Source organism: Leucoraja erinacea, chromosome 8 (assembly GCF_028641065.1).
Source record: "Leucoraja erinacea ecotype New England chromosome 8, Leri_hhj_1, whole genome shotgun sequence".
NCBI lineage: Eukaryota > Metazoa > Chordata > Chondrichthyes > Rajiformes > Rajidae > Leucoraja > Leucoraja erinaceus.
In genome coordinates, this window is record NC_073384.1 from 69,127,428 (window position 1) to 69,149,643 (window position 22,216).

A 22,216-nucleotide genomic window follows, 5' to 3' on the forward strand; every position below is an offset into this window, starting at 1 on the left:
ATATCACTTTTTGTTTTGACCATCTATAGGTATGGCCATTATAGGTTTAATTTCCCTGTTACACCATTGCAACTACTGAAATTCCCAATAGATTTTCTATGGTTTAGCATCTTTCCAGCCCTTCTGAACCCCACTTGGCGTAAGCTAGGATGCCACAGAAGCCATGTTTTCAGATGAGAAAAGTGGTGTCACATCATCTTGTCCCAGTCACAAGCCAAATCTCTCAGGCGGTAAGCAGCAAAATATTCAACTGTGTTATCACCAAATCTCAATGAAAAAAAAATATATATTTACTGGCCAGAGATGCAAGGTGAGGCTGAATATGTATCTCTTTGAGTAACACTGCAGCAGGAAGATGAATAGTGAGGTCACACCATGCTTCTTCTGGGAGGAAAATATATGACCATGCTGCAGATCTAGCTCTACGATGAGGTGGTGTAGCTTGAAGTAGTACTTCAGCTGGCTGTGCTGTTGGGCTGCTGGACGTTATTGTACCTGGAAAGAATGGACAAAAATAAATAACATTGACAAAGTTTTCACACATTGAACACGGTACACTATAACACTGAAAGTCTGGCAACAGAACTGGCACCTGTTTTGGCCTATACCTTCAGTTTGTTAGTCCAAACACATGGAACCATGGAGTGATACAGTGTGGAAACAGGCTCTTTGGCCCAACTTGCCCACACTGGCCAACATCTCCCAGCTACAATAGTCCCACCTGCCCACGTTTGTCCCATATCCCTTCAAACCTGCCCTATCCATGTAATCTAACTGTTTCTTAAACATTGGTATAGTCCCTGCCTCAACTACTTCCTCTGGAAGCTTATTCCATACACACACCATGATGAAGCATGGAAAATAGGTGCAGGAGTAGGCCATTCGGCGATTCGAGCCAGCACCACCATTCAATATGATCATGGCTGATCATCCAAAATCAGATATCTTTCCTGCTTTTTCCCATATCCCTTAATTCTGTTAGCCCTAAGAGTTAAATCTAACTCTCACCACTATGTGAAAAAGTTACCCCTCAGATTCCTATTAAATTTTTTCCCTTCACTTTAAACCTATGTCCCGTGGTCCTCGATTTACCTACTCTGGGCAGTATACCTTCACGCACGATAAGAAACAAATACATTCTACTCGGAGTCAGTGAAATTTAAGTGAGGTATAACATACCCAATGGGGCAAAGTTATGGAGTCCCTCAGCGTTATCTGGTTCTGACGCCAACACTCGTGCTTTCACGTTTCCATCGATCGTTTTCCCAGGGCCAGAATCAAGAAACTTCATTATAGTGGATACCATGCTCCTTGCGGTATTAACAATTGCTCGTGTACTTGTGACCATGTTATTGCAGATGAGTTGGACTCCCCCTAAAAAAGTAAATCATTCTTAATTAGGATTAAGGACAGAATTCCATTCACCAACTGAAGAATTTGAAAAACTACTTGCATCAAACTACTTGTAAAAAAGTGTTCAGTGTTTTAGTCATGCCTCCTAACTCAAGGAATAAACCTCAACTTCAGAGGCAGATACAACAGTGGCACTTTAGAGGCACATATTGATATAGGGGAGGGAAATGGATCATGTCCATGCTGAAGGGTTGAATTTGACATAGTCTCCAGATATCGTAGACCCAAGGGCTACACTAGCTACCCTAGATTACAAGTTTCTGTGGCGGTTAAATGTACAAACCTCTGGGACTAGGACTGAAGGCAGCATCACAATCAATTCTTGCCACTGCAGCGAGGCGAGATACATGTTCTGGGAGAATTTCAGTGAACATTGATCGGAGAGAAGTAGATTTTAATAAAATTAAATGATAATTACTTCAAAAACCAATTGCATGTAGATGCTTCAAGGCGATTTAATTGAAGCATTTAAGATTATTAAGAACTAGATAGTATTGATAGAAATGAATTCAGATCAAAAGGATGTCAGAAAGCAGCTAGTCAAACAAAGAATTGTGGAAACTTAGAAATTAACCCTGAAAAAAATTAAACAACATTTAAGTAGTATTCTTATCTCACAAAGATCAAAGGACTACAGAACCATGGAAAGTAAATGCTGTTTTGATACAAATCAGCCATAATTAAATGGAATGATAGGACACAGACTTGAAGCTTTGCTGCTGCTCCTTGTAGCAAATTCTGAAAACTGGTGCAAAGTGACGCACATTGGTTTTAGTCTTATAACACATTTGTCAATACAGGAAACCAAATGGGAATGAGAAAGAAACTTTGCAAGCAACCACTGAAATCTATCATTTTCTATGAGCAAGATTCTGCTGCTACAATTTGCCTACCCATATCATGGAACGCTTTCAGTGCTTCAGTGGAGTCCAATACCCTCAAAATAAACCACAGAAGTGGCTCAGATAACTGGCACGTTGAAAGCGAACCCTGAAAATAAATGACAAAAATGTCAGTGAATATATTTTCAAAAAAGCATTCATTTGTGTTATACTAAATAAGTCAGTTACATGGAATGGTATACGTTTTGGGCACCATGTTATAGGGATGATGTCAAGCTGGAAAGGGTGGAGAGGATTGACGAGGATGTTGCCAGGACTCGAGGTCCTGAGCTATAGGGAGAGGTTGAACAGTCTAAGACTCTATTCCTTGGAGTGCAGGAGGATGTGGGGCGATCTATTATAGAGGTGTACTAAATCATGAGAGGAAAAGATCGGGTAGATGCACAGAGTCTCTTGCTCAGTGTAGGGGAATCGAGAAGCAGAGGGCATAGGATTAAGGTGAGAGGGGAAAGATTTAATAGGAGCCTGAAGGGTAACTTTTCCACACAGGGTGGTAGGTGTTTGGAACGAGCTGTCGGAGGAGGTAGTTGAGGCAAGGACTATTGTAACGTTTAAGAAACAAGTACAAGGATAGTACAGGGTTAGAGAGAGATGGGCCAAATGGGACTAGTGTAGATGGGACCTATTGGCCGGTGTGGGCAAGTTGGGCAAAGGGCCCGTTTCCACACTCAATGATTCATGAACGTCAATGGTTTCATGAAATATAGACCGTCCAGCATACCCTTATTCCCAATCATGTCAGGACCAAGGAGGCAAATGATTTTACATGCTGTGAAAATAGACCTCAACTTTACAAGATTTGTTTATTTTCTAGCAATTATGTTTAAAAAAAAAGCTTAATAAAATTAAAATACGCTTCTCAAAATACACTTGCATCTATCCTGCATCTTTCTTAAAATCAGGATATCACTAAGCACTACACAGCCTTACACTGTATTTTTGAAGTGTCTTCAATGTTTTCATTTATGAAATATGACACTCAAGGAGATCATCACTTTGCCACACTGCGAATTATTAGATTAATATCATTTTCATTTAGTGATGTTGATCAAATAGCTCCACGAGGCATAAATCACTAGACGTTAGAGATACAGCGTGGAAACAGCCCTTTGGCCAAGCAAGTCCACACCGACCAGCGATCACATGAACACTATCCTACACACAAGGGACAATTTACAACTGACCAAATAACCTACAAACAGAGATGTCCCCAATGGCAGTGGAGTTCAAATCAGAGGACACTGGTTGTGCCACTAAATGCAAAATGTGAAGATGCAGGGAACATTTTAGGTTGATACCCTTCTTATAATGATTGTAGCAGAGGGGAGAAAGCTGGAAAAAAGAAGTGGGGTCTGGACAGTCTAGCAAGTGATATGTGAATACAGGGGAATGGGACGAGTAGCAGATGGGTGTAGTGAGGCTAGAGATGAAAAGGATATCAAGAGGAGGAGTGAAGTGCAGAGCCAGAAGAGCACCAGGGTCAAGGTGAGGGGGCGGGGAGGTTTTACTTAAAAGTAGAGACTTCAATGTTCATATTGTTGGATTGAAAGCAGAATATGAGGTGCAGTGCCTGTAGTTTGCGTGTGGCCTCACTTTGGCAATGGAGGCTTCCAAGGCCAGAAAGGATGCCATGGGTATGGGAAAGGGAGGTAAAATGGTTAGCAACCGGGAGATGGCCTAGTCTGTATTAGTTTAGTTTAGAGATATAGCATGGAAACAGGCCCTTTGGTCCACCGAGTCCCCTTTGACCATCAATCATTCTATGTTATCCCAGTTTCACATCTGACATACGAGGGCAACTTACAGAAACCAATTAACCTACATGTCTTTGGAATGTGGGAGGGAACTGGAGAAAACCCAGGGAGAACATACTAACTCCACATAGACAGCACCCGTAGTTAGAATTGAACCCAGGTCTCTGGCGTTTAAAGGCTGCGCTGCTATGCCTCCCTTGATCTCCCGGATGTAGAGGCCACACCCGGCGTACCGAACAAATGCAGTAGATGAGGCTTGAAAAAATTCTGAGAAATGTCTTCACACACGAGCATGCTAAACCTTTGAATTATCTACCTCAGAAGGGAGTGAAGGCAGTCATTAAATATGTTCAAGGTGGCGGCAAATATATTTCTTAACTTAGATTTCTTAAGGGGTGAAGGGATATGGAGAATCAGCAGGAAGAGGGTACAAAGCAGATCATCATCCATGATCACAGTGAATAGTGGAGCACCATCAAACACACATGTTCTATCGCTGTTCTATTTTTTATCATCAGGGGGTAAATATATTTGAAACACACTGGTTTAAGACTTGGATAAGAAAGGACAGAGTAGCAGCATTGAAAATGAGCAAATGCCAGCATTACATTAGATTAACACCATAAACATTGCATCCAAAAACGTCAATAGTTTAATTACCTGTCTTCCCATGTACCCACAAGCCATGTATGTGAGAATTGGCTGCAGCATGACCTGTACTGAAGTGGATTTTTTGCTAAGAGTGGTCAGAATGCTGAAAAGACCATCTCCAACTGAAATGGCGTCCAATCCACTGTGGAAGTTCTCATGCTTGGTAAGATGTAATCCGCTTGCCCCTGATAGGGAAGTAAAAGCTTCAATGAACATTGTATAATGGCTTCCACAATTTCATTTGTAGATACAGTGCAAATATTAACATTTTAAATTATCTCCAATGATAATTTTGAGGAACAAATCTATTATTGTGCATGTTTTATAAGATAATCAAAATACATATACAGACAGGTTAATTGATGTTTATAGTTTCTTAGTAGAAAAGTTAATAAAAGCTAGAAAAATGTCTTCTAAAAAATTAAAATTCTATTTCTATCTGCAAAACGCTGTTATTTGGGCGAAGAAACTGAAGGATGTAGAGTCTCTGGCTTCAGGTGGAATGACACAGCAACATATAATCACACATGAGGTGATTTGATGCTTGTTTGTATCTTCTATAGTCTTAATTCCATGCACTCTCCCTGCCTCCACCTTTCCTTAATCTCCTGTCATTCCATCATCTATTTTGTCTATTCTTAAATACTGATATGGTCTCTCCTTCTGCTCACTAACAACATTTAGCAGCCCAAAAATCCCAGAAGATTTTCCTGCTCTGACCTAACTTTTGTGCTTCTGATGCTATATCTTTCTTCCTTTATTCTCGATAACTCAAACTGAGAGTTTCCAAATCCCATGTAACCCAACATGTCACCCAATGTGCAAAACACATTTTTTTTTTAAAATACACCACACGTAAACACTGAACTCCATTTGCTACGGCACCATTTTAATCGCCAGTTGTCATTTCAATTACTTCAATTTGCTCTTCAATAACCCAAACTATCAGTTCATTGATTACTTTTTATAGGAGAAAAGATTACTTGTCATATGACGAAAGATAGGAAAGACTGGGCTTGTATTCACTGGAATTTAGAAGGATGAGAGGATCTTATAGAAACACATAAAATTATGAAAGGACTGGACAAGCTTGGTGCAGAATTATTTTCCCAATGTTATGCGAGTCCAGAACCAGGGGCCACAGTCTAAGAATAAACGGGAAGCCATTTAAAACTGAGATGAAAAAAAAAAAACTTTTTCACCCAGAGAGTTGTGAATTTGTGGAATTCTCTGCCACAGAGGGCAGTGGAGGCCAATTCACTGGATGCATTTAATAGAGAGTTAGATAGAGCTCTAGGGGCTAGTGGAATCAAGGGATATGGGGAGAAGGCAGGCACGGGTTGCTGATTGGGGACGATCAGCCATGACCACAATGAATGGTGGAGCAGGTTCGAAGGGCCAAATGGCCTCCTCCTGCACCTATTTTACATGTTTTTATGTTTCTATCAAATTATGCTAACTGAACAGACTCGATGTAAACTTTCAAATAAAATATGCGGGTACCTACCTATTATCATTGCCATAGCATTGCTGTTGCACTGACCCAATGCCGAAAGAATTTGGCTCATGATTTGTTGATTTCCCAATACCAAGTCGGCAATGCAAGTTGTTGCAGCTTGTGTAAAAGAGGTGCTTGCATTCCCATCTTTACCGCTGGAGACCTTTTCTTCATCAGATACACTATTCGAGGTGCTGGTGCTAACTGCCATTCTGGCACTGTACTCTCGGTTACTTGAAAGGGGCAGCTGAACCAAAATATTCACCAGCTTCAGTAGATCAAACATGAGCTGATCCCGTGTAGTCTCCCCACAAACTGCTTTTGCATCACCTGGGCGGATGATATTTGCAAACAACCCACCAAAACAGGCTCGAGCACCCACTGAACTGTCGGAGCCACTCCGAGATATAACTTTGTCAGAGCAGGTGATGTAATAATGCACCAGGAATGTCACTGATTCAATGACTGCAGAGATTGAGCTGACAGAAACCGACTCAAAGTTTTGTTCCAGGGTAAATTCCAGCAGTTTTACTTGTGCATCTAATGGCCCTTGCCCCGTTTGGAATGGGCCCCTGCGGAGTTTTAAAAGAAAATACAGTTCAAGATTTTACACAATTAAAAATTTAGCCCCACATTATCAACCAATGTTTTAAATAAGCAATCATGTACAATAAACATGCAATACTCAAACAATTCTGGGTTTTTTTAATTGTGCTTGGCGCACATGTATGTTTTCATATGAATTATGTTAATCTTCGCAACACGGGATCTACAGCCTAAAGGTTTCTTTAAATATTTTAGATCATATGGACTTAGCACTAAATTGTGGCCGATACATAATTCCAGTTCTGCAGCATGTCATAGACAATAGACAATATGTACAGGCGTAGGCCATTCGGCCCTTCGAGCCAGCACCGCAATTCACTGTGATCATGGCTGATCATCCACAATCAGTACTCTGTTCCTGCCTTCTCCCCATATCCCTTGACTCCGCTATCTTTAAGAGCTCCATCTAACTCTCTCTTGAAAGTATCCCAAGAATTGGCCACCACTGCCTTCTGACGCAGAGAATCCCAGACTCACAACTCTAGGTGAAAAAATATTTCCTCAAATTTGGTTCTAAAACTGCCTACCCCTTATTCTTAAAGGTGGCCTGGTTTCTGGAACCCAAGAAGGAACATGCAGAAGTGCCTCTAGCATCTCTCCAACTCTCTAAAGAGGGTTTCAATATGAGGCCAGTCTCATGGCTTTATTTAAGAGGGAGTTAGATGTGGCCCTTGTGGCCAAGGGGATCAGTATGATGGTCCCGAGAAGGCAGGTTACCTTGTGAGTTACGATGCATCCCTCATGATCATATCCTGAATGGCGGTTGCAGGCTCAAAACTGCCGAATATTCCAGGTCCTGCACACTAAAGCCTATGTTTCTATGACCTTCTTTGCTCCTATACTCAAATCCTCTCGTTATGAAGGCCAACATGCCATTAGCTTTCTTCACTGCCTGCTGCACCTGCATGCTTACTTTCATTGACTGATGAATAAGGACCCCCAGGTCCCGTTGAACTTCCCCTTTTCCCAACTCGACTCCATTTAGATAATAATCTGCCATCCTGTTCTTGCTACCAAAGTGGATAACCGCACATTTACCCACATTAAACTGCATTTGCCATGCATCTGTCCACTCATCCAACCTGTCCAAGTCACCCTGCATCCTCATAGCATCCTCCTCACAGTTCACACTGTCACCCAGCTTTGTGTCATCTGCAAATTCGCTAATGTTACTTTTAATCCCTTCATCTAAATCATTAATGTATATTGTAAATAGCTGCGGTCCCAGCACCGATCCTTGCGGCACCCCACTAGTCAATGCCTGCCATTCTGAAAGGGACCCGTTAATCCCTACTCATTGTTTCCCGCCTGCTAACCAATTTTCCATCCACGTCAGTACCCTACCCCAATACCATGTGCTCTAATTTTGCCCATTAATCTCTTATGCGGGACCTTATCAAAGGCTTTCTGAAAGTCCAGGTAAACTATATCCACTGGCCCTCCCTTGTCCATTTTCCTAGTTACATCCTCAAAAAATCCCAGAAGATTAGTCAAATATGATTTTCCCTTCGTAAATCCATGCTGACTCGGACCGATCCTGTTACTGCTATCCAAATGTGCCGCTATTTCATCTTTTATAATTGACTCCAACATCTTCCCCAGCACCGATGTCAGGCTAACTGGTCTATAATTCACGTTTTCTCTCTCCCGCCTTTCTTAAAAAGTGGGATAACACTAGATAACAAAGTGGGATCAAGTCAGGTTGAAAAGGAGGTTTTATGCACCCATTCCAGTGAAATATCTTTCAGCATTATTCGAAGACCAACATATTTAGAGCAGTATTTTTCCCATAGATACATAGAAGATGAATGCCTATCAAGAAGCCTTTCAAGCTCATCATGCCTGGGTTCTCCAGAAAGTGTGACACAACCCAATACCTACTGTGTGTCAATGTTAAATGCAACGTCCGATACTGTGTTAAAGGAATACTGCAAAGGTGCTATCAATCAATGTGAAATTAATCCAGTCCCTGGCACATCGTTCAGTTGAAATTCCTGGGGCAGCGAAAGAAGCACTAAATGTCATGTATCATGTTTTAGTTTATGCTCAAGTTGTGAACATAGAACAGTAGAGCAAAGGCATGCAGGTTTGTAGGCTTTTGTATACTTGGCTTCTGTAAATTATAGTCATACAGTATGGAAACAGGCCCCTCGGTCCAACTTGCCCATGCCGACTAACGTGCCCCATCTACACTAGTCTCACCTGCCCATGCTTAGCCCATATCCCTCTAAACCTAGCAAATCCATGTACATGTAGATTTGACTCTTAAATGGTGTTACAGTTCCTGCATCAACATATTAATATAATCATAATGATAACCCATCAATACCTCTACTTCTTGGGAAGATTGAAGAGATTTGATATGTCATGTTATATTATTGAACTTTTACTCTCTTTTGTTTCTTATACGTTTTACACAGTAATATGTTTACATGTCTGTTGTGCTGCTGCAAGAATTTCATTGTTCCGTTTCGGGACATATGATAATAAAACACTCTTGCCTTGTGATCTACATTTACATCCAGGTCATTTATATATATATATATACAGGTGCACAACCTTTTATCCGGTGTTCCAGAAACCGAAAAGCTCCGAAAACCGGCCATTTTTTCCAGATGTCGTCTGCGCACCAAAGCTCGCGTTTGGCGCCAAACCTGACCCAAAACGACCCACGGTCCCAGGTCACACTGTAGCGGCTCCCCCTCCCTGGAGAAGACTCCTGTAAATCATTGCTTAAATGTTAGTCATTAGGGAGGGCTCTAAAGGGGGGTGAAGGGGTAAACATCTACCCCTTCACCACAATGCCTCTATCTTCGCTATGAAGTAAGCTCCGCAGCGCTGTGGCCGGTGGGGCCAAGTCGATCCAGTGCATCTTAATCTTCTTGATCAGCCTACCAAGAGGGACCTTATCAAAAGCTAAATCAAAACCATGTATACAACATCCACTTTCATTAATTTCCTTCGTTACCTCCTCAAAAAAACTCAATCAAGTTAGAGTGTGATGTTAATGTATGCTTGAACATAAACTAAAACACGTTAGTTTAAGCTGCCCTGGGAATTTCAACAACGATGTGCCAGGGTCTGGATTAAGTGGAAAATATATTCAAAATAAAAGCATTTGCATCCATTTCATGACACCTCTTTGAAACTTTGAGTTACCTTTCAGGGGAGGAGGCAGCTGCTCCAAAGTATTCATGGATGAGCTTTAACAGCTAAAAATTCACTGAAATCCGAAAATGTCCGAAATCCGAGGGTTGTTTGAGGAGAGGTGTGCACCTGGAGGCGAGTGACAGAAACTCCTGCAGAACTCCACTGCGTAACCAGAACTGTTGGTCCACCAAACCTGAATCACAAAAACAACCACTAAAGTCGATCCAGTTCCATAATTTCTTGATCAGCCTACCAAGTTGAAACTTAACTAAAATCCTGTAAATCCCAAAGGTCCTTCGTTACCTCCTCAAAAAAACTCAATCAAGTTAGAGTGTGATGTTAATGTATGCTTGAACATAAACTAAAACACGTTAGTTTAAGCTGCCCTGGGAATTTCAACAACGATGTGCCAGGGTCTGGATTAAGTGGAAAATATATTCAAAATAAAAGCATTTGCATCCATTTCATGACACCTCTTTGAAACTTTGAGTTACCTTTCAGTTGAAAGTATATGGATGAGCTTTAACAGGAATTCACTGAAAACCTGAGGGTTGTTTGAGGAGAGGTGCACCTGGAGGCGAGTGAGAAACTCCTGCATAGCTTGCGTAGCTGTTGGTCCAACCTGAAACACAAAAACAACCACTAAATCGTTCCATAATTGAAGTGCAGGTTGAAACACAAACCTTAAATCCCAAAGTTGTGCTTGTGAAATGAATCGACGACGCTGTTGGAACACCATTACACTGCATGTGGCTACTGCAAGAGTGACTGATGCATATTCTGACATACCACTGCATGAGGGAGGTTGCAAAAACATGTTTGCACTGTCAGATTTATGATAGCTTCACGTGCTGGGCTGAGGAGCTGAGGAGCTGGGGAAAAACTCTACAACCACAAAAGGTCAATCAAACTAAAGACACTTATTTGGGAAAATAAGTGGAGGTGTACACATTAAAAAGTGAGAAATATTAATCTTGGCTATAGATGGAATTGGGAAATAATCGCTTATCGTAATCAACCTAAATAAACAAGAAAAACAGTTGACAAGCATGACAACTATGCAACCTAGAATTTTTTTTCAGGATTGGAGGAGTTGGATGCAGACCGTAAAGGAAACTGCCGTGTTTTCCCTCTGGGAACTTAGATTAAAGGCATGGTGGACGGGTAATCTGCAGCAAGTTTCACATTTCTATAACAAAACACTAGAGTAATTCAACGGGTCAGGCAGCATTTAAGGATCTATGGAGGGAATGGGTAGGTGACGTTTTGGATCCGAACCCTTCTTCACTGCATGTAGAGGAGGGGGGAGAAGAGTTGGAGAAGAGTTGGAGAAGACATGGGGCAGACAAAGTCTGGTATACGGGATAGGTGGATACGAGGGGGGGGGCCTGAGTGGCAGATGAGTGAAGTATCAAAGGCTAGAGATGAAAAGGAGACAAAAGAGCATCAAATAAGGAGAGAAGATGTCTGCACTTTAAACCAGAGGTGGAAGAGAATGGGAATGGGGTGGAAGGGAATGGGGGGGGGAAGGAAAATTATGCTGGTATAGTGGGAGAAATAGGTACAAATAGAGATGGAAGGGGTATTACTTACAATTGAAGAATTCACTACTCACACTGCTGGGTTGAAAGGGTCAGGGTTGTGTTAAAGAAAACTTTAAAACACACCCCAAAGATGGAGTTAGGCAATTAGGGCCACATGTGAAGAGCATCAAACGCAACGATCATTGGGAACGGTTGAAACTAGACAGTTCACCAAAGATTCATGTGATCTACGCACAGTTTTTGCCTTTCATGTTTGTTTACATTATTAACCCTAATAGATTACACACAGACATTTCAGCATTTTTCTGACTTTAGAATGGTCTAAGAACAGTTATGAATTATGGGCAGACACAAAAAGCTGGAGTCAGGCAGCATCGTTGGAGAAAAGGAATAGGTGGCGTTTCGGGCCGAGACCCTTCTTCACTTATTCCGTTTCCCCAGAGATGCTGCCTCATCCGCTGAGTTACTCCAGCTTTGTGTCTGTCATCGGTTTAAACCAGCATTTGCAGTTCCTCCCTGCACAATTATAAATCTTGCACCTCCGACAGAAACAGAACAAACATAGCTGAAGCCAACCCCCATGGAAGATAAACAAATGTCCTGTTACCCTTCTGACCTCTTACTTTTCACCATGGCCATTTTTTCTTTCATAGTTTAATGGATCAGTCCCACCCCTTTTCCAGTATTCACTTCCCCTACTGCAATCAGTCTGCCTTACAACCAAACAGCCTGAATATCAAATCCTATAATTTTAAGTACCAATTAAGTACCCCCTTAATCCTTCCTGTGCTCCCCCTGTCCGCACCGATTTTTCCCACCATCCCACACACTTTCCTCTTTTGTCCCAATCCACCTATATCCCTTCCTCTGGCTTCACATTTCACTCCTCTTTTCTCATGACACCATTTTGTCTTTTCATCTCTAGCCTTTGTCGCTACTTCATTCATCTACAAACCAAAACCTAACCCTTCACATGCATTCATCTGTCACTTGTGAAGCTTTATCCTGATTCCACCTCTTTCCCAGCTTTCTACCCCCTATTAGGATCAGCCCTTATGTCAAGTTTCTATATTCAGAATAAACCATAGATCCAAGAATACTTTCCTTCTCACCTTACCACTTCAAATCAAATCAAATGTATTTAATAAGCACATTTAAAAACACCCCACATTGACCAAAGTGCTGTACAGACCAGAGCAGGTAGCTAAAATCACAAAAGGAAACAGACATACACAGGAATGCACACAGCACGTAGGTACAAATAATCAGCAAAAGGTCACAAAACAAAGATCGGCCACATCAGGGGGATTCAAACGGCAGTGAATAAAAATAAGTTTGGAGCTTGGACTTAAGTCGAGTTGATGAAGAGGGCAGATCTGATAGGGAGGTGGGTGCTGTTCCACAGTCTAGGGGCTGCAACAGCAAAGGCACGGTCACCCCTGAGCTTAAGTTTAGACCGCAGGACAGCCAGGAGCCTCAAGTCAGCCGACCTGAGTAAGGGGTAAGTAAGGGGTAAGGAGGTCTGTGATATAGGGGGGGAGCAAGCCCGGTTAGGGCTTTATAGACAAACTGGAGAACCTTAAAATCACTTGAATTGAATGTTTTCAATAGTGAAAGCTACAACAATATTGTTTTGGAAATGCCATCAACTACTAACTGTACATATGTGATTGTACAGTACAAGAACAACCCCTTCAGTGCACAACGATTGTGCCGGGCATGATGTCAAGCATCACTTATTCTCCTGCACATAACCCTAATCCCTCCATTCCCTGCACATCCATTTGCCCATGCAAAAAGTCTTTTAAATGCCACTAATGTACATCCATTTTAACCACCACCCCAGCAGTGTGTTCTGGGCAGTCACCACCTTCTGAGTACAAAAACATGCCACGCTCATCTCCTTCAAGCTTTGCCCCTCTCACCTTCGAGCAACATCCTCTAGTATTTGATTTTTCCGTCCTGGGTAAAAGATTCTGACTATTCTTTACAGCATGGAAACAGGCCATTGGTCCCACTGAGTCCACACTGGCCATCGATCACCTGTACACTAGCTCCATTATATCCCATTTTCACATCTTACACACTAGGGGTAATCTGCAGAAGCCAATTAAATTACAAAACTGCATGTCCTTGGAATGCAGGAGGAAACGGGAGCACCTGTAGAAAAACCACGTGGTCACAGGGAGAACGTACAAACTCCGCATAGACAGCATCTGTAGTCAGGATTGAACCCGGGTCTCTGGAGCTGTGAGGCAGCAACTCTACCGCTGTGACCCCTTTAATATACCAACATTCCAGAAAAAAAACAATGTAAGTGTCCAACCTCCCCCTGTACCTAATACCCCTAAATCAGGCAACATTCTGGTAGACTTCGACACCCTTTCGAAAGCCTCCACATCCTTTCTGTAATGGGGCGGGGCGGGGCGAGTGGAGGCTGGAGTGTGCAAGATCTCCTTAGTCCCATATTTGGATTACATAAAATCATAGCCATACAGAGTCACACAGCACGGTAAAAGGCCAAGATGCAACATCTAAGCCAGTTGTTTCCATCTTTCCAGAGATGCTGCCTTTCCTGCTGAGTTATTCCAGCATTTTGTGTCTATCCATTTGACCACTGTTGGCTGGCATCCCTCCAAACCTTATCTATCCATGTGCTTGGCAAAATATTTTTAAAATATTATTATTGTACCTGCCTCTGATAGGTGCAGGGGGAGTCCGTTTGGTCCTTCGAGTCAGCACCGTCATTCATTGATCCCGCTAGCCCCTAGAGCTCTAAATCTCTTTTCAATTCATCCAGTGAATTGGTCTCCACTGCCTTCTGTGGCAGAGAATTCCACAAATTCACAACTCTCTGGGTGATTTTTTTTTTCTCATCTCGATTTCAAATGGCCTCCCCTTCATTCTTAGACTTTGGCTCCTTTTCTGGACACCCCCAACATTGTGAACATTTTTCCTGCATCTAGCTTGTCCAGTCCTTTTAAAATTTTATATGTTTCTATTAGATTCCCCCTCATCCCTTTAAATTCCAGTGAATACAAGCCCAGTCTTTCCAATCTTTCCTCATACGACAGTCCCGCCATCCAGGGGATTAACCTTGTGAACCTATGCAACACTCTCTCAGTAGCAAGGATGTCCTTCCTCAAATTAGGAGACCAAAACTGTACACAATACTCCAGATGTGGTCTCACCAGAGACCTATACAACTGTAGAAGATCCGCTTTGTTTCTATACTGAAATCCTCTTGTTATGAAGGCCAACATGCTTTCTTCACTGCCTGCTGTACCTGCACGCCAACTTTCAGTGACTGGTGTACAAGGACACCCAGGTCACGTTGCACTTCCCTTTTTCCTAATCTGACACCATTGAGATAATACTCTGCCTCCTTGTTCTCGCCACCAAAGTGGACAACCTCACATTTATCTACATTATACTGCATCTGCCATGGATCTGCCTTTTACTGCTATCCAAAAGCGCCATTATTACTTCTTTAATAATTGACTCCAGCATCTGGTTCACCATGTAGAAATTACAGCTGTGTTTATACATAGCTGTGTTTATATACCCCCCCCCCCCCCCCCCCCCCCCCCCCCCCATTTCAGGGCACCATAATGTTTGGGACACGTGGCTTCACATGTAATTGCTCAGGTGTGTTTAATTGCCTCCTTGATGAAGGTATAAGAGCGTTCTCAGCAGGTAGTCTTTCCATCACCTTTGGAAACTCTTATTGCTGTTAATCAACATGAAGACCAAAGTTGTGCCAATGAAAGTCAAATAAGCCATTATGAGACTGAGAAACAAGAATAAAATTGTTAGAGACATCAGCCAAACCTTAGGCTTACCAAAATCAACTGTTTGGATGCCTTCTTCACCACCCTATCTACTTGTGGTGCCACTTACAGGAACATGCCCCATCTACACTAGTCCCACCTGCCTGTGTTTGGTCCATATATCCATACATCTCAAAAACAATCCTAACTATGTACCTGTCCAAATATTTTTTAAAATGTTGTGGTAATACCTGCCTCAACTACCTCCTCCGGCAGCTCATTCATATACCTCCCAGCTGTTATGTTACCGCTAAGATCCTATTAACACCCCCCCCTCTTAAATCCATGTCCTCTGGTTCTAGATTCCCATACTCTGGGTAAAGGATGTGTGCATTTACCCTATCCCTCTCATGATTGTATACACCTCTATACGGTCACCCCTCATCCCCTTGCATTGCAAGGAGTAACATCTTAGCCTTTTTTTTCCAAATAGAGAATAGTGACATTTAAAAGGCTTTCAGATATTCACATGGAAGTGCAGGGAATAGAGGGATATGTATCATGGATAAGCAGATGTGATCAGTTTAACGGCATCATGTTCAGCATAAACATTGTGGGCTGTAGGGCAGGTTCCTGTGCTGTTCTATGTTCCATGTAGACAATGTTCACTGCTTTACCCTCATCAACCTCCTCAATAACTCAGATACATAAGACATGATCTCTCACATACAAAACCATGCAATCCGAATCAGCCTATCAAATACCAAATGTATCTATCTTATTCCTCAGAATACTCCCCAGTAACATGCCTATGCCTAGGCCCAGGTTAAGTTCCTACAAATGCCATTAGGACATTCAGCACCTCCTTGACCATTGACCAGACGACCACAAGACATTTCCATGAACAGTCCCAAGTTCCCCAGTCGTCATGTCTTTCACCACAGTAGAAACAGGAGAAATACTAATTTAGGACCTTGCCCATCTCCTGCTGCTCCAGAGATGACTGCTTTGGTTTCTGAGGGATACTATTCTCTCTCTAGTTAACCTTTTTTCCCTGAATGTACATAAATGATCTTTAGATTTTCTTAATATTATCTGCCAGAGCAATCTCCTGAACCCTTTTTGACCCCCTGATTTCCTTCTTCAGTATAGCTCCTCAGTCCCCCAAACATCTCCAGGGATACATTTGATCCCAGCTACCTATATCTGCCCCACACCGCCTCCTTTTTCCTGAGCAGAGCCTCACATTTTTTTTTCCTTTCTCCCACCTGCTTTGTCCTTCATGGTGGCACAGCGGTAGAGTTGCTGCCTTACAGCACCAGAGACCCGAGTTTGATCCTGACTATGGTTGCTGCTGTACAGAATTTGTACGTTCTCCCCGTGGCCTACGTGTGTTTTCTCTGGGATCTCCGGTTTCATCCCACACTCCAAAGATGTACTGTATCTTTAAACTAAAATTAAACTAACTCTTGTCATCCCACTTTTCGTATGATCCTTTGCCCACAAACAACCAACTACAATCAATTTGTGCAAGTTTGTCTCATACCAAAAATATCCTTGTCCCAATTAGAGTCATAGAGTGATACAGTGTGGAAACAGCCCCTTCGGCACAACTAGCCCACAATGTCCCAGCTACACTGGTTCCACTTGCCTGCGCTTGGACCATATCCCTCCAAACCTCTCCTATCCAAGTATCTGTCTAACTGTTTCTTAAACGATGGGATAGTCCCAGCCTCAACTCCGTCCTCTGGCAGCTTGTTCCATACACCCATCACTCTTTGTGTGAAAAAGTTACCCCTCTGATTCATATTAAGTTTTTTCCCCTTCACGAACCTATGTCCTCTGGTCCTTGATTCCCCTACTCTGGGCAAAAGACTCTGTGCATCTACCCGATCCATTCCTCTCATGATTTGTATACATCTATAAGATTTCCCCTCATCTTCCTGCGCTCCATGTAATAGAGACCCAGCCTACTCAACCTCTCCCCATAGCTCACACCTAGTCCTGGCAACATCCTCGTAAATCTTTTCTGAATCCTTTCAAGCTTGACAGCACCTTTCCTATAACATGGTGCCCAGAACAATATTCTAAATAATCTCACCAACGTCTTATACAACTGCAACATGACCTCCCGAAACTTTAAATTCAAAACGTGGGCTCACCCTGGCTTTATCCATAACTATTTTAAAGCTAATGAAACAGTAGCCACTGCTCCCAAAAGGTTCAGTCACTTGCCCTTCCCAATTTCCTCCGAGCAGGTTACTCATCAGGCATCACCAGAAAAAAAAACATAACATGGTAAATGAACCAAAGTTAGAATCCAAAAAGAAAATGAGAAATACTGAACAACTTGGTATCGTCACTTTCGTCACATTGGCTCTTCAAACCTTAAACACATCAGAAAATCAGAATAAAATGAACATGGGAACAACGCAATGAAATGCAGATCATTTTACAAAGCCAGAGTTGTACCTGGGAACTGTGTTGACAAGTGCCATGAGGGCTGGATCCTGAGAAGAATCTCACTAAAACGTGAATCATGTTTGGATCTGACACCATCACGTGTGCTGTGTTTTCCTGCAACGCCATGCTATTAGATGGAGCAACTGAAACAGAAATCCAATCAACAACAATATTCTTAAACCTTAGATAAGCATATTAATGTAATTTTTGTATAGCAAATGCAACATATAAAAGGACAATTAGATCTAATGGAAATTGAACAAAAAGCAGCATTTATTAATTACAATTATAAATGTGTTCACAGAATCAAATCTATTCTCAAATCTACTCTCTTAAAGCAAAAAGAAAAGTTAACAAGCTACCTAACAGTTTAGTTTAGAGATACAGCACGGAAACAGGCCCTTCAGCCCACCGGGTCCACGCTGACCAGCAATCCCCACACATTAACACTATCCTACACCCAATAGGGACAATTTTTACATTTACCAAGCCAATTAACCTACAAACCTGTAGGTCTTTGGAGTGTGGGAGGAAACCAAAGACCTCGGGGAAAACCCACTCAGGTCACGGGGAGTACAAACTCCGTCCAGACAGCACCCGTAGTCGGGATGGAACCCGGATCTCCTGCGCTGCATTTGCCGTAAGGCAGCAACTCTACCGCTGCGCCACCGTGACAGCCCTTAAATCCGTCCGTGATCCATACTTAAGGATCAAACCAAGTAAAAGAGTAAAGCCAATGAAAGCTCTTGAATAATATTAATTCACAAAAGTTAAAAAAATTATAATTAGGAGATATAAAATTTCAGTCAGTAAATAGCATCCCCCTAATTCAATAATAAATACAAGTAAGTAATCAAAAAAAACATCTGCCAAATTTCAAACATTTCCCCTTCAGTCCCACTTGTTCAGCTTGCAATGAGCTATAATTCCAACATGCTCATAATTGCTGCCCCCTGCCACTACTTTCCCACATATTAAAGTTGCAAGCACTTAGCACTATTCCCCATGCTTCTTTATTTTCTGCAGGTGGAAACCAATAGCAAATCAAAATGGAATTATTCATTAGAAACCTTCAATTCTTTGCCTCAATTCAGTCTACCTAGTTTATTACTATTCATTTTTGTTCAAAGATTTTTTTAATGAACAATTGTATAAGCAACATCAGAATTCACATTCAAACTGGACACTAATTAGTTTAAAAATTAAAATGTGATCAATATCCCACCATCAAACAACTAATTATCTAAATATTCGTTCTCTCAACCGATAGGTACACATGCATTTCTTGCAAATGTTCCAGCATGTGCCCTGCAACACAAGAGGAACAAAGTGTTCGACCAAAGAAGCCTATTGCTCCATCCGTCACCCACACTTTGGACAATAGTGCGCCTTCTTCCTTCATATAGGCAGTGACTGAAGAGCGTAGCTCCAGCAGTAAGGGTGGGACAGAACAGGTCAGAGGACGAGAGAAACTACTCCGCAACTGCTTGTCAGTGCACTGGGCATTGTTCAAGGATTTGGCAATGGACCTGAACCAATACACCATGGTGTTACCAACTTCACGGAAGTGTGCGGAGGTTCCCACCAAAACATACAAGCATTCCCAAACATTAGGGACTTAACCATGGATGAACCAGGAGCTTCACAATCTACTGAGGACTTGATGTCATGCATTCAAGTCTAGCGATGAAGGTTCATTGCGGAAGTTCAGGTACAACCTCGATAAGGTTATCAGAAAAGCAGAGACACTTTAGCTCCTCGTTGGTGGACGAGATGGATGTTCAGCAGCTGTGGCAGAACTTGCACACCATCACCTCCTACTGGGCAAAAGCAAGTGACAGCTCAAGCAAGAATGAGGCATCACTCCAGGACCAGCTCAATGCTTTTTAAGCTCGCTTTGAAAAGGAGATCACCAGTCTGCCTTCTTGGGCTCCCACAGTTCCCGACGGTATTGTAATCTCAGTCACCAAGGTCGAGGTCAGAAGATCCTTCATCAAGCCGAATCCTCGGAAAGTGTTAGGCCCTGTACTTGGCCATGTTCTTTAAACCTGTGCTGACTAACAGGCTGGAGAGTTGTGGACATCTCAGAAATAAGGTCCATGGATACAATAGACAATAGGTGCAGGAGTAGTCCATTTGGCCCTTCAAGCAAGCACCGCCATTCACTGTGATCATGGCTGATCATCCACATTCAGTACCCCATTCCTGCCTTCTCCCCATATCGCCCGACTCCACTATCTTTAAACTCCTGAAAGCATCCAGAGAGTTGGCCTCCACTGCCTTCTGAGGCAGAGAATTCCATAGATTCACAACTCTCTGGTAGCTTTAAGAGGGCATCAATAATGACGGTGCCCAAGAATGAGAGACATGCCTACATGACCACCAGTGTCCATGGATGAAGTGCTTGGGAGGTTGGCTATGGCGTACATCAATTCCTAGTACATCAATTCCTACTGTAACAAGGATAAGGACCCACTGCAATTTGCCGACCGCCGCAACAGATCAATGGGAGATGCGATCTCACTGGCCCTACACTCTACACGGGACCATGGGCAATAAAAACATGTACACAACAGGCTGTTTGTTGTTCATGAGCCACTGCTCAAGTTTAGTTTAGTTTAGTTCAGAGATACAGCGTGGAAATAGGTCCTTCGGCCCACCAGGTCCATGCCGACCAGCAATCCCCACACATTAACACTATCCTACACCCAATAGGGACAATTTTTACATTTACCAAGCCAATTAACCTACAAACCTGTAGGTCTTTGGAATGTGGGAGGAAACCAAAGACCTCGGAGAAAACCCACTCAGATCACGGGGAGAACGTACAAAACTCCAGTCGGGATCGAACCCGGGTCTCCGGCGCTGCATTCGAAGTAAGGTAGCAACTGTATGCTGCGCCACCGTGACTGCCACTCAATACCATCATCCCCTTCAAACTGATATCAAACTCGGGGGACTAGGTCTCTGCTCATCTCTATGCAACTGGTTCCTCAACTTGCACATTGACAGATCACAATCAGTGCGAATTGGCAACAGCGCTTTCTCATGGATAACAGTCAGCACAGGAGCATCTTTGGGCTATGTGCTCAGTCCCCTGGTCTGCTCTCTCTGTCCTCTGCATGACGGTTCCAAAGCCCTCTTTAAATTTGCTAATGATACCACCGCTGCTGGCCGAATGACAGAATGAGTCAGACAATAGGAGCAAGATCGTAAATCTGATTGAATGGTGCCAGAAATATCTTGCTCTCAACTTCAACAAGACCAGGGGAGCTAATTGCTGATTTCGGAAGGGAAAAATCAAAAGATCCACAAAGCTGTCTTCATTGACAGGTTGGCAGGGTAGAGAATCCTTGGTGTGCATATCTCTGAAGATCTGTCCTGGGCCCAGCACATTCATGTGATTGTAACAAAAGCCATTCATTGCCTCTACTTGCTTTGAAGATTGAGGATAGTTGGCATGTTGATGACTACTCTCTTGCACTTTCACAGGTGTATAGTGGGGAGCACACTGACTGCTTGCAGCATGCCAGCTCTGGCAACTTGAATGCCCAGGAATGGAGATAACAGAGAGTGCCTGATCCATCACGTACCAACCTCCCCACCATCGATAGGAAATTTAAGAGGCGCTGCCTCAAAAAAGGTAGCCTATGTCAGCCAATATTATCAACTGACATTTACTCTAAACCCATTGATTCCCACAGCTATCTAGACTACACTTCTTCCCACCCTGCTTCCCGTAGACTCTATCCCTTACTCCCAATTCTTCCGTCTATGCCGCATCTGCACCCAAGATGAGGTGTTCCACACCAGGACATCTGAGATGTCCTCACTCTTTAGGGAATGGGAGTTCCTCTCTTCCATCATAGATGAGGCCTTCACTAGGGTCTCCCCGATATCCTGCAACTCCGCTCTTGCTCCCCCTCCCCCAAGTCGCAATGGGGATAGAGTCCCCCTAGTCCTCATCTTTCACCCCATCAGCCGCCGCATACAGCACATAATCTTCCCGCATTTTCACCAACTACAATGGGATCCTACCACTAGCAAAATCGGCCCATCTCCAACCCTTTCCGCCTTCCGTTGAGACCGTTCCCTGTGGCCTCCTATATATCGGCGAGACCAAGCGCAGGCTTGATGATTGTTTCGCTGAACACTTCCGCGCAGTCCGCCTAAACCTACCTGATCTCCCGGTTGCTAAACACTTTAACTCCCCCTCCCATTCCCACACGGGCCTTTTGTTGGAGGAACAACACCTTGTATTTTGCTTGGGCAGCTTGCACCCCAGCGATATGAATATTGACTTCTCTAATTTCAAGTAACCATTGCCTTCCTTCTCTCTCCATTCCTCCCCCCTTCCCAGTTCTCTGACTGGTCTGACTGTCCTCGTTTACATCTAACCTCTGTTTGCTTTGTTGTCACCTTCTTCGAGCTAACAATGATCTATTCTACATTGTTCTTGATCTCC

General features: G+C 42.9%; 1 protein-coding gene across 1 annotated transcript in view; it reads right to left on the reverse strand.

Annotated features, from left to right (window-relative positions):
* birc6 (baculoviral IAP repeat containing 6) overlaps positions 1–22,216 on the reverse strand; it is a 348,945-nt gene that overhangs the window by 170,393 nt on the left and 156,336 nt on the right. The window contains 7 exon segments of the mRNA XM_055639933.1: positions 295–495; positions 1,180–1,374; positions 2,307–2,403; positions 4,730–4,905; positions 6,228–6,790; positions 10,469–10,596; positions 17,761–17,894. Coding sequence (XP_055495908.1) covers positions 295–495; positions 1,180–1,374; positions 2,307–2,403; positions 4,730–4,905; positions 6,228–6,790; positions 10,469–10,596; positions 17,761–17,894 — 1,494 coding nt within the window.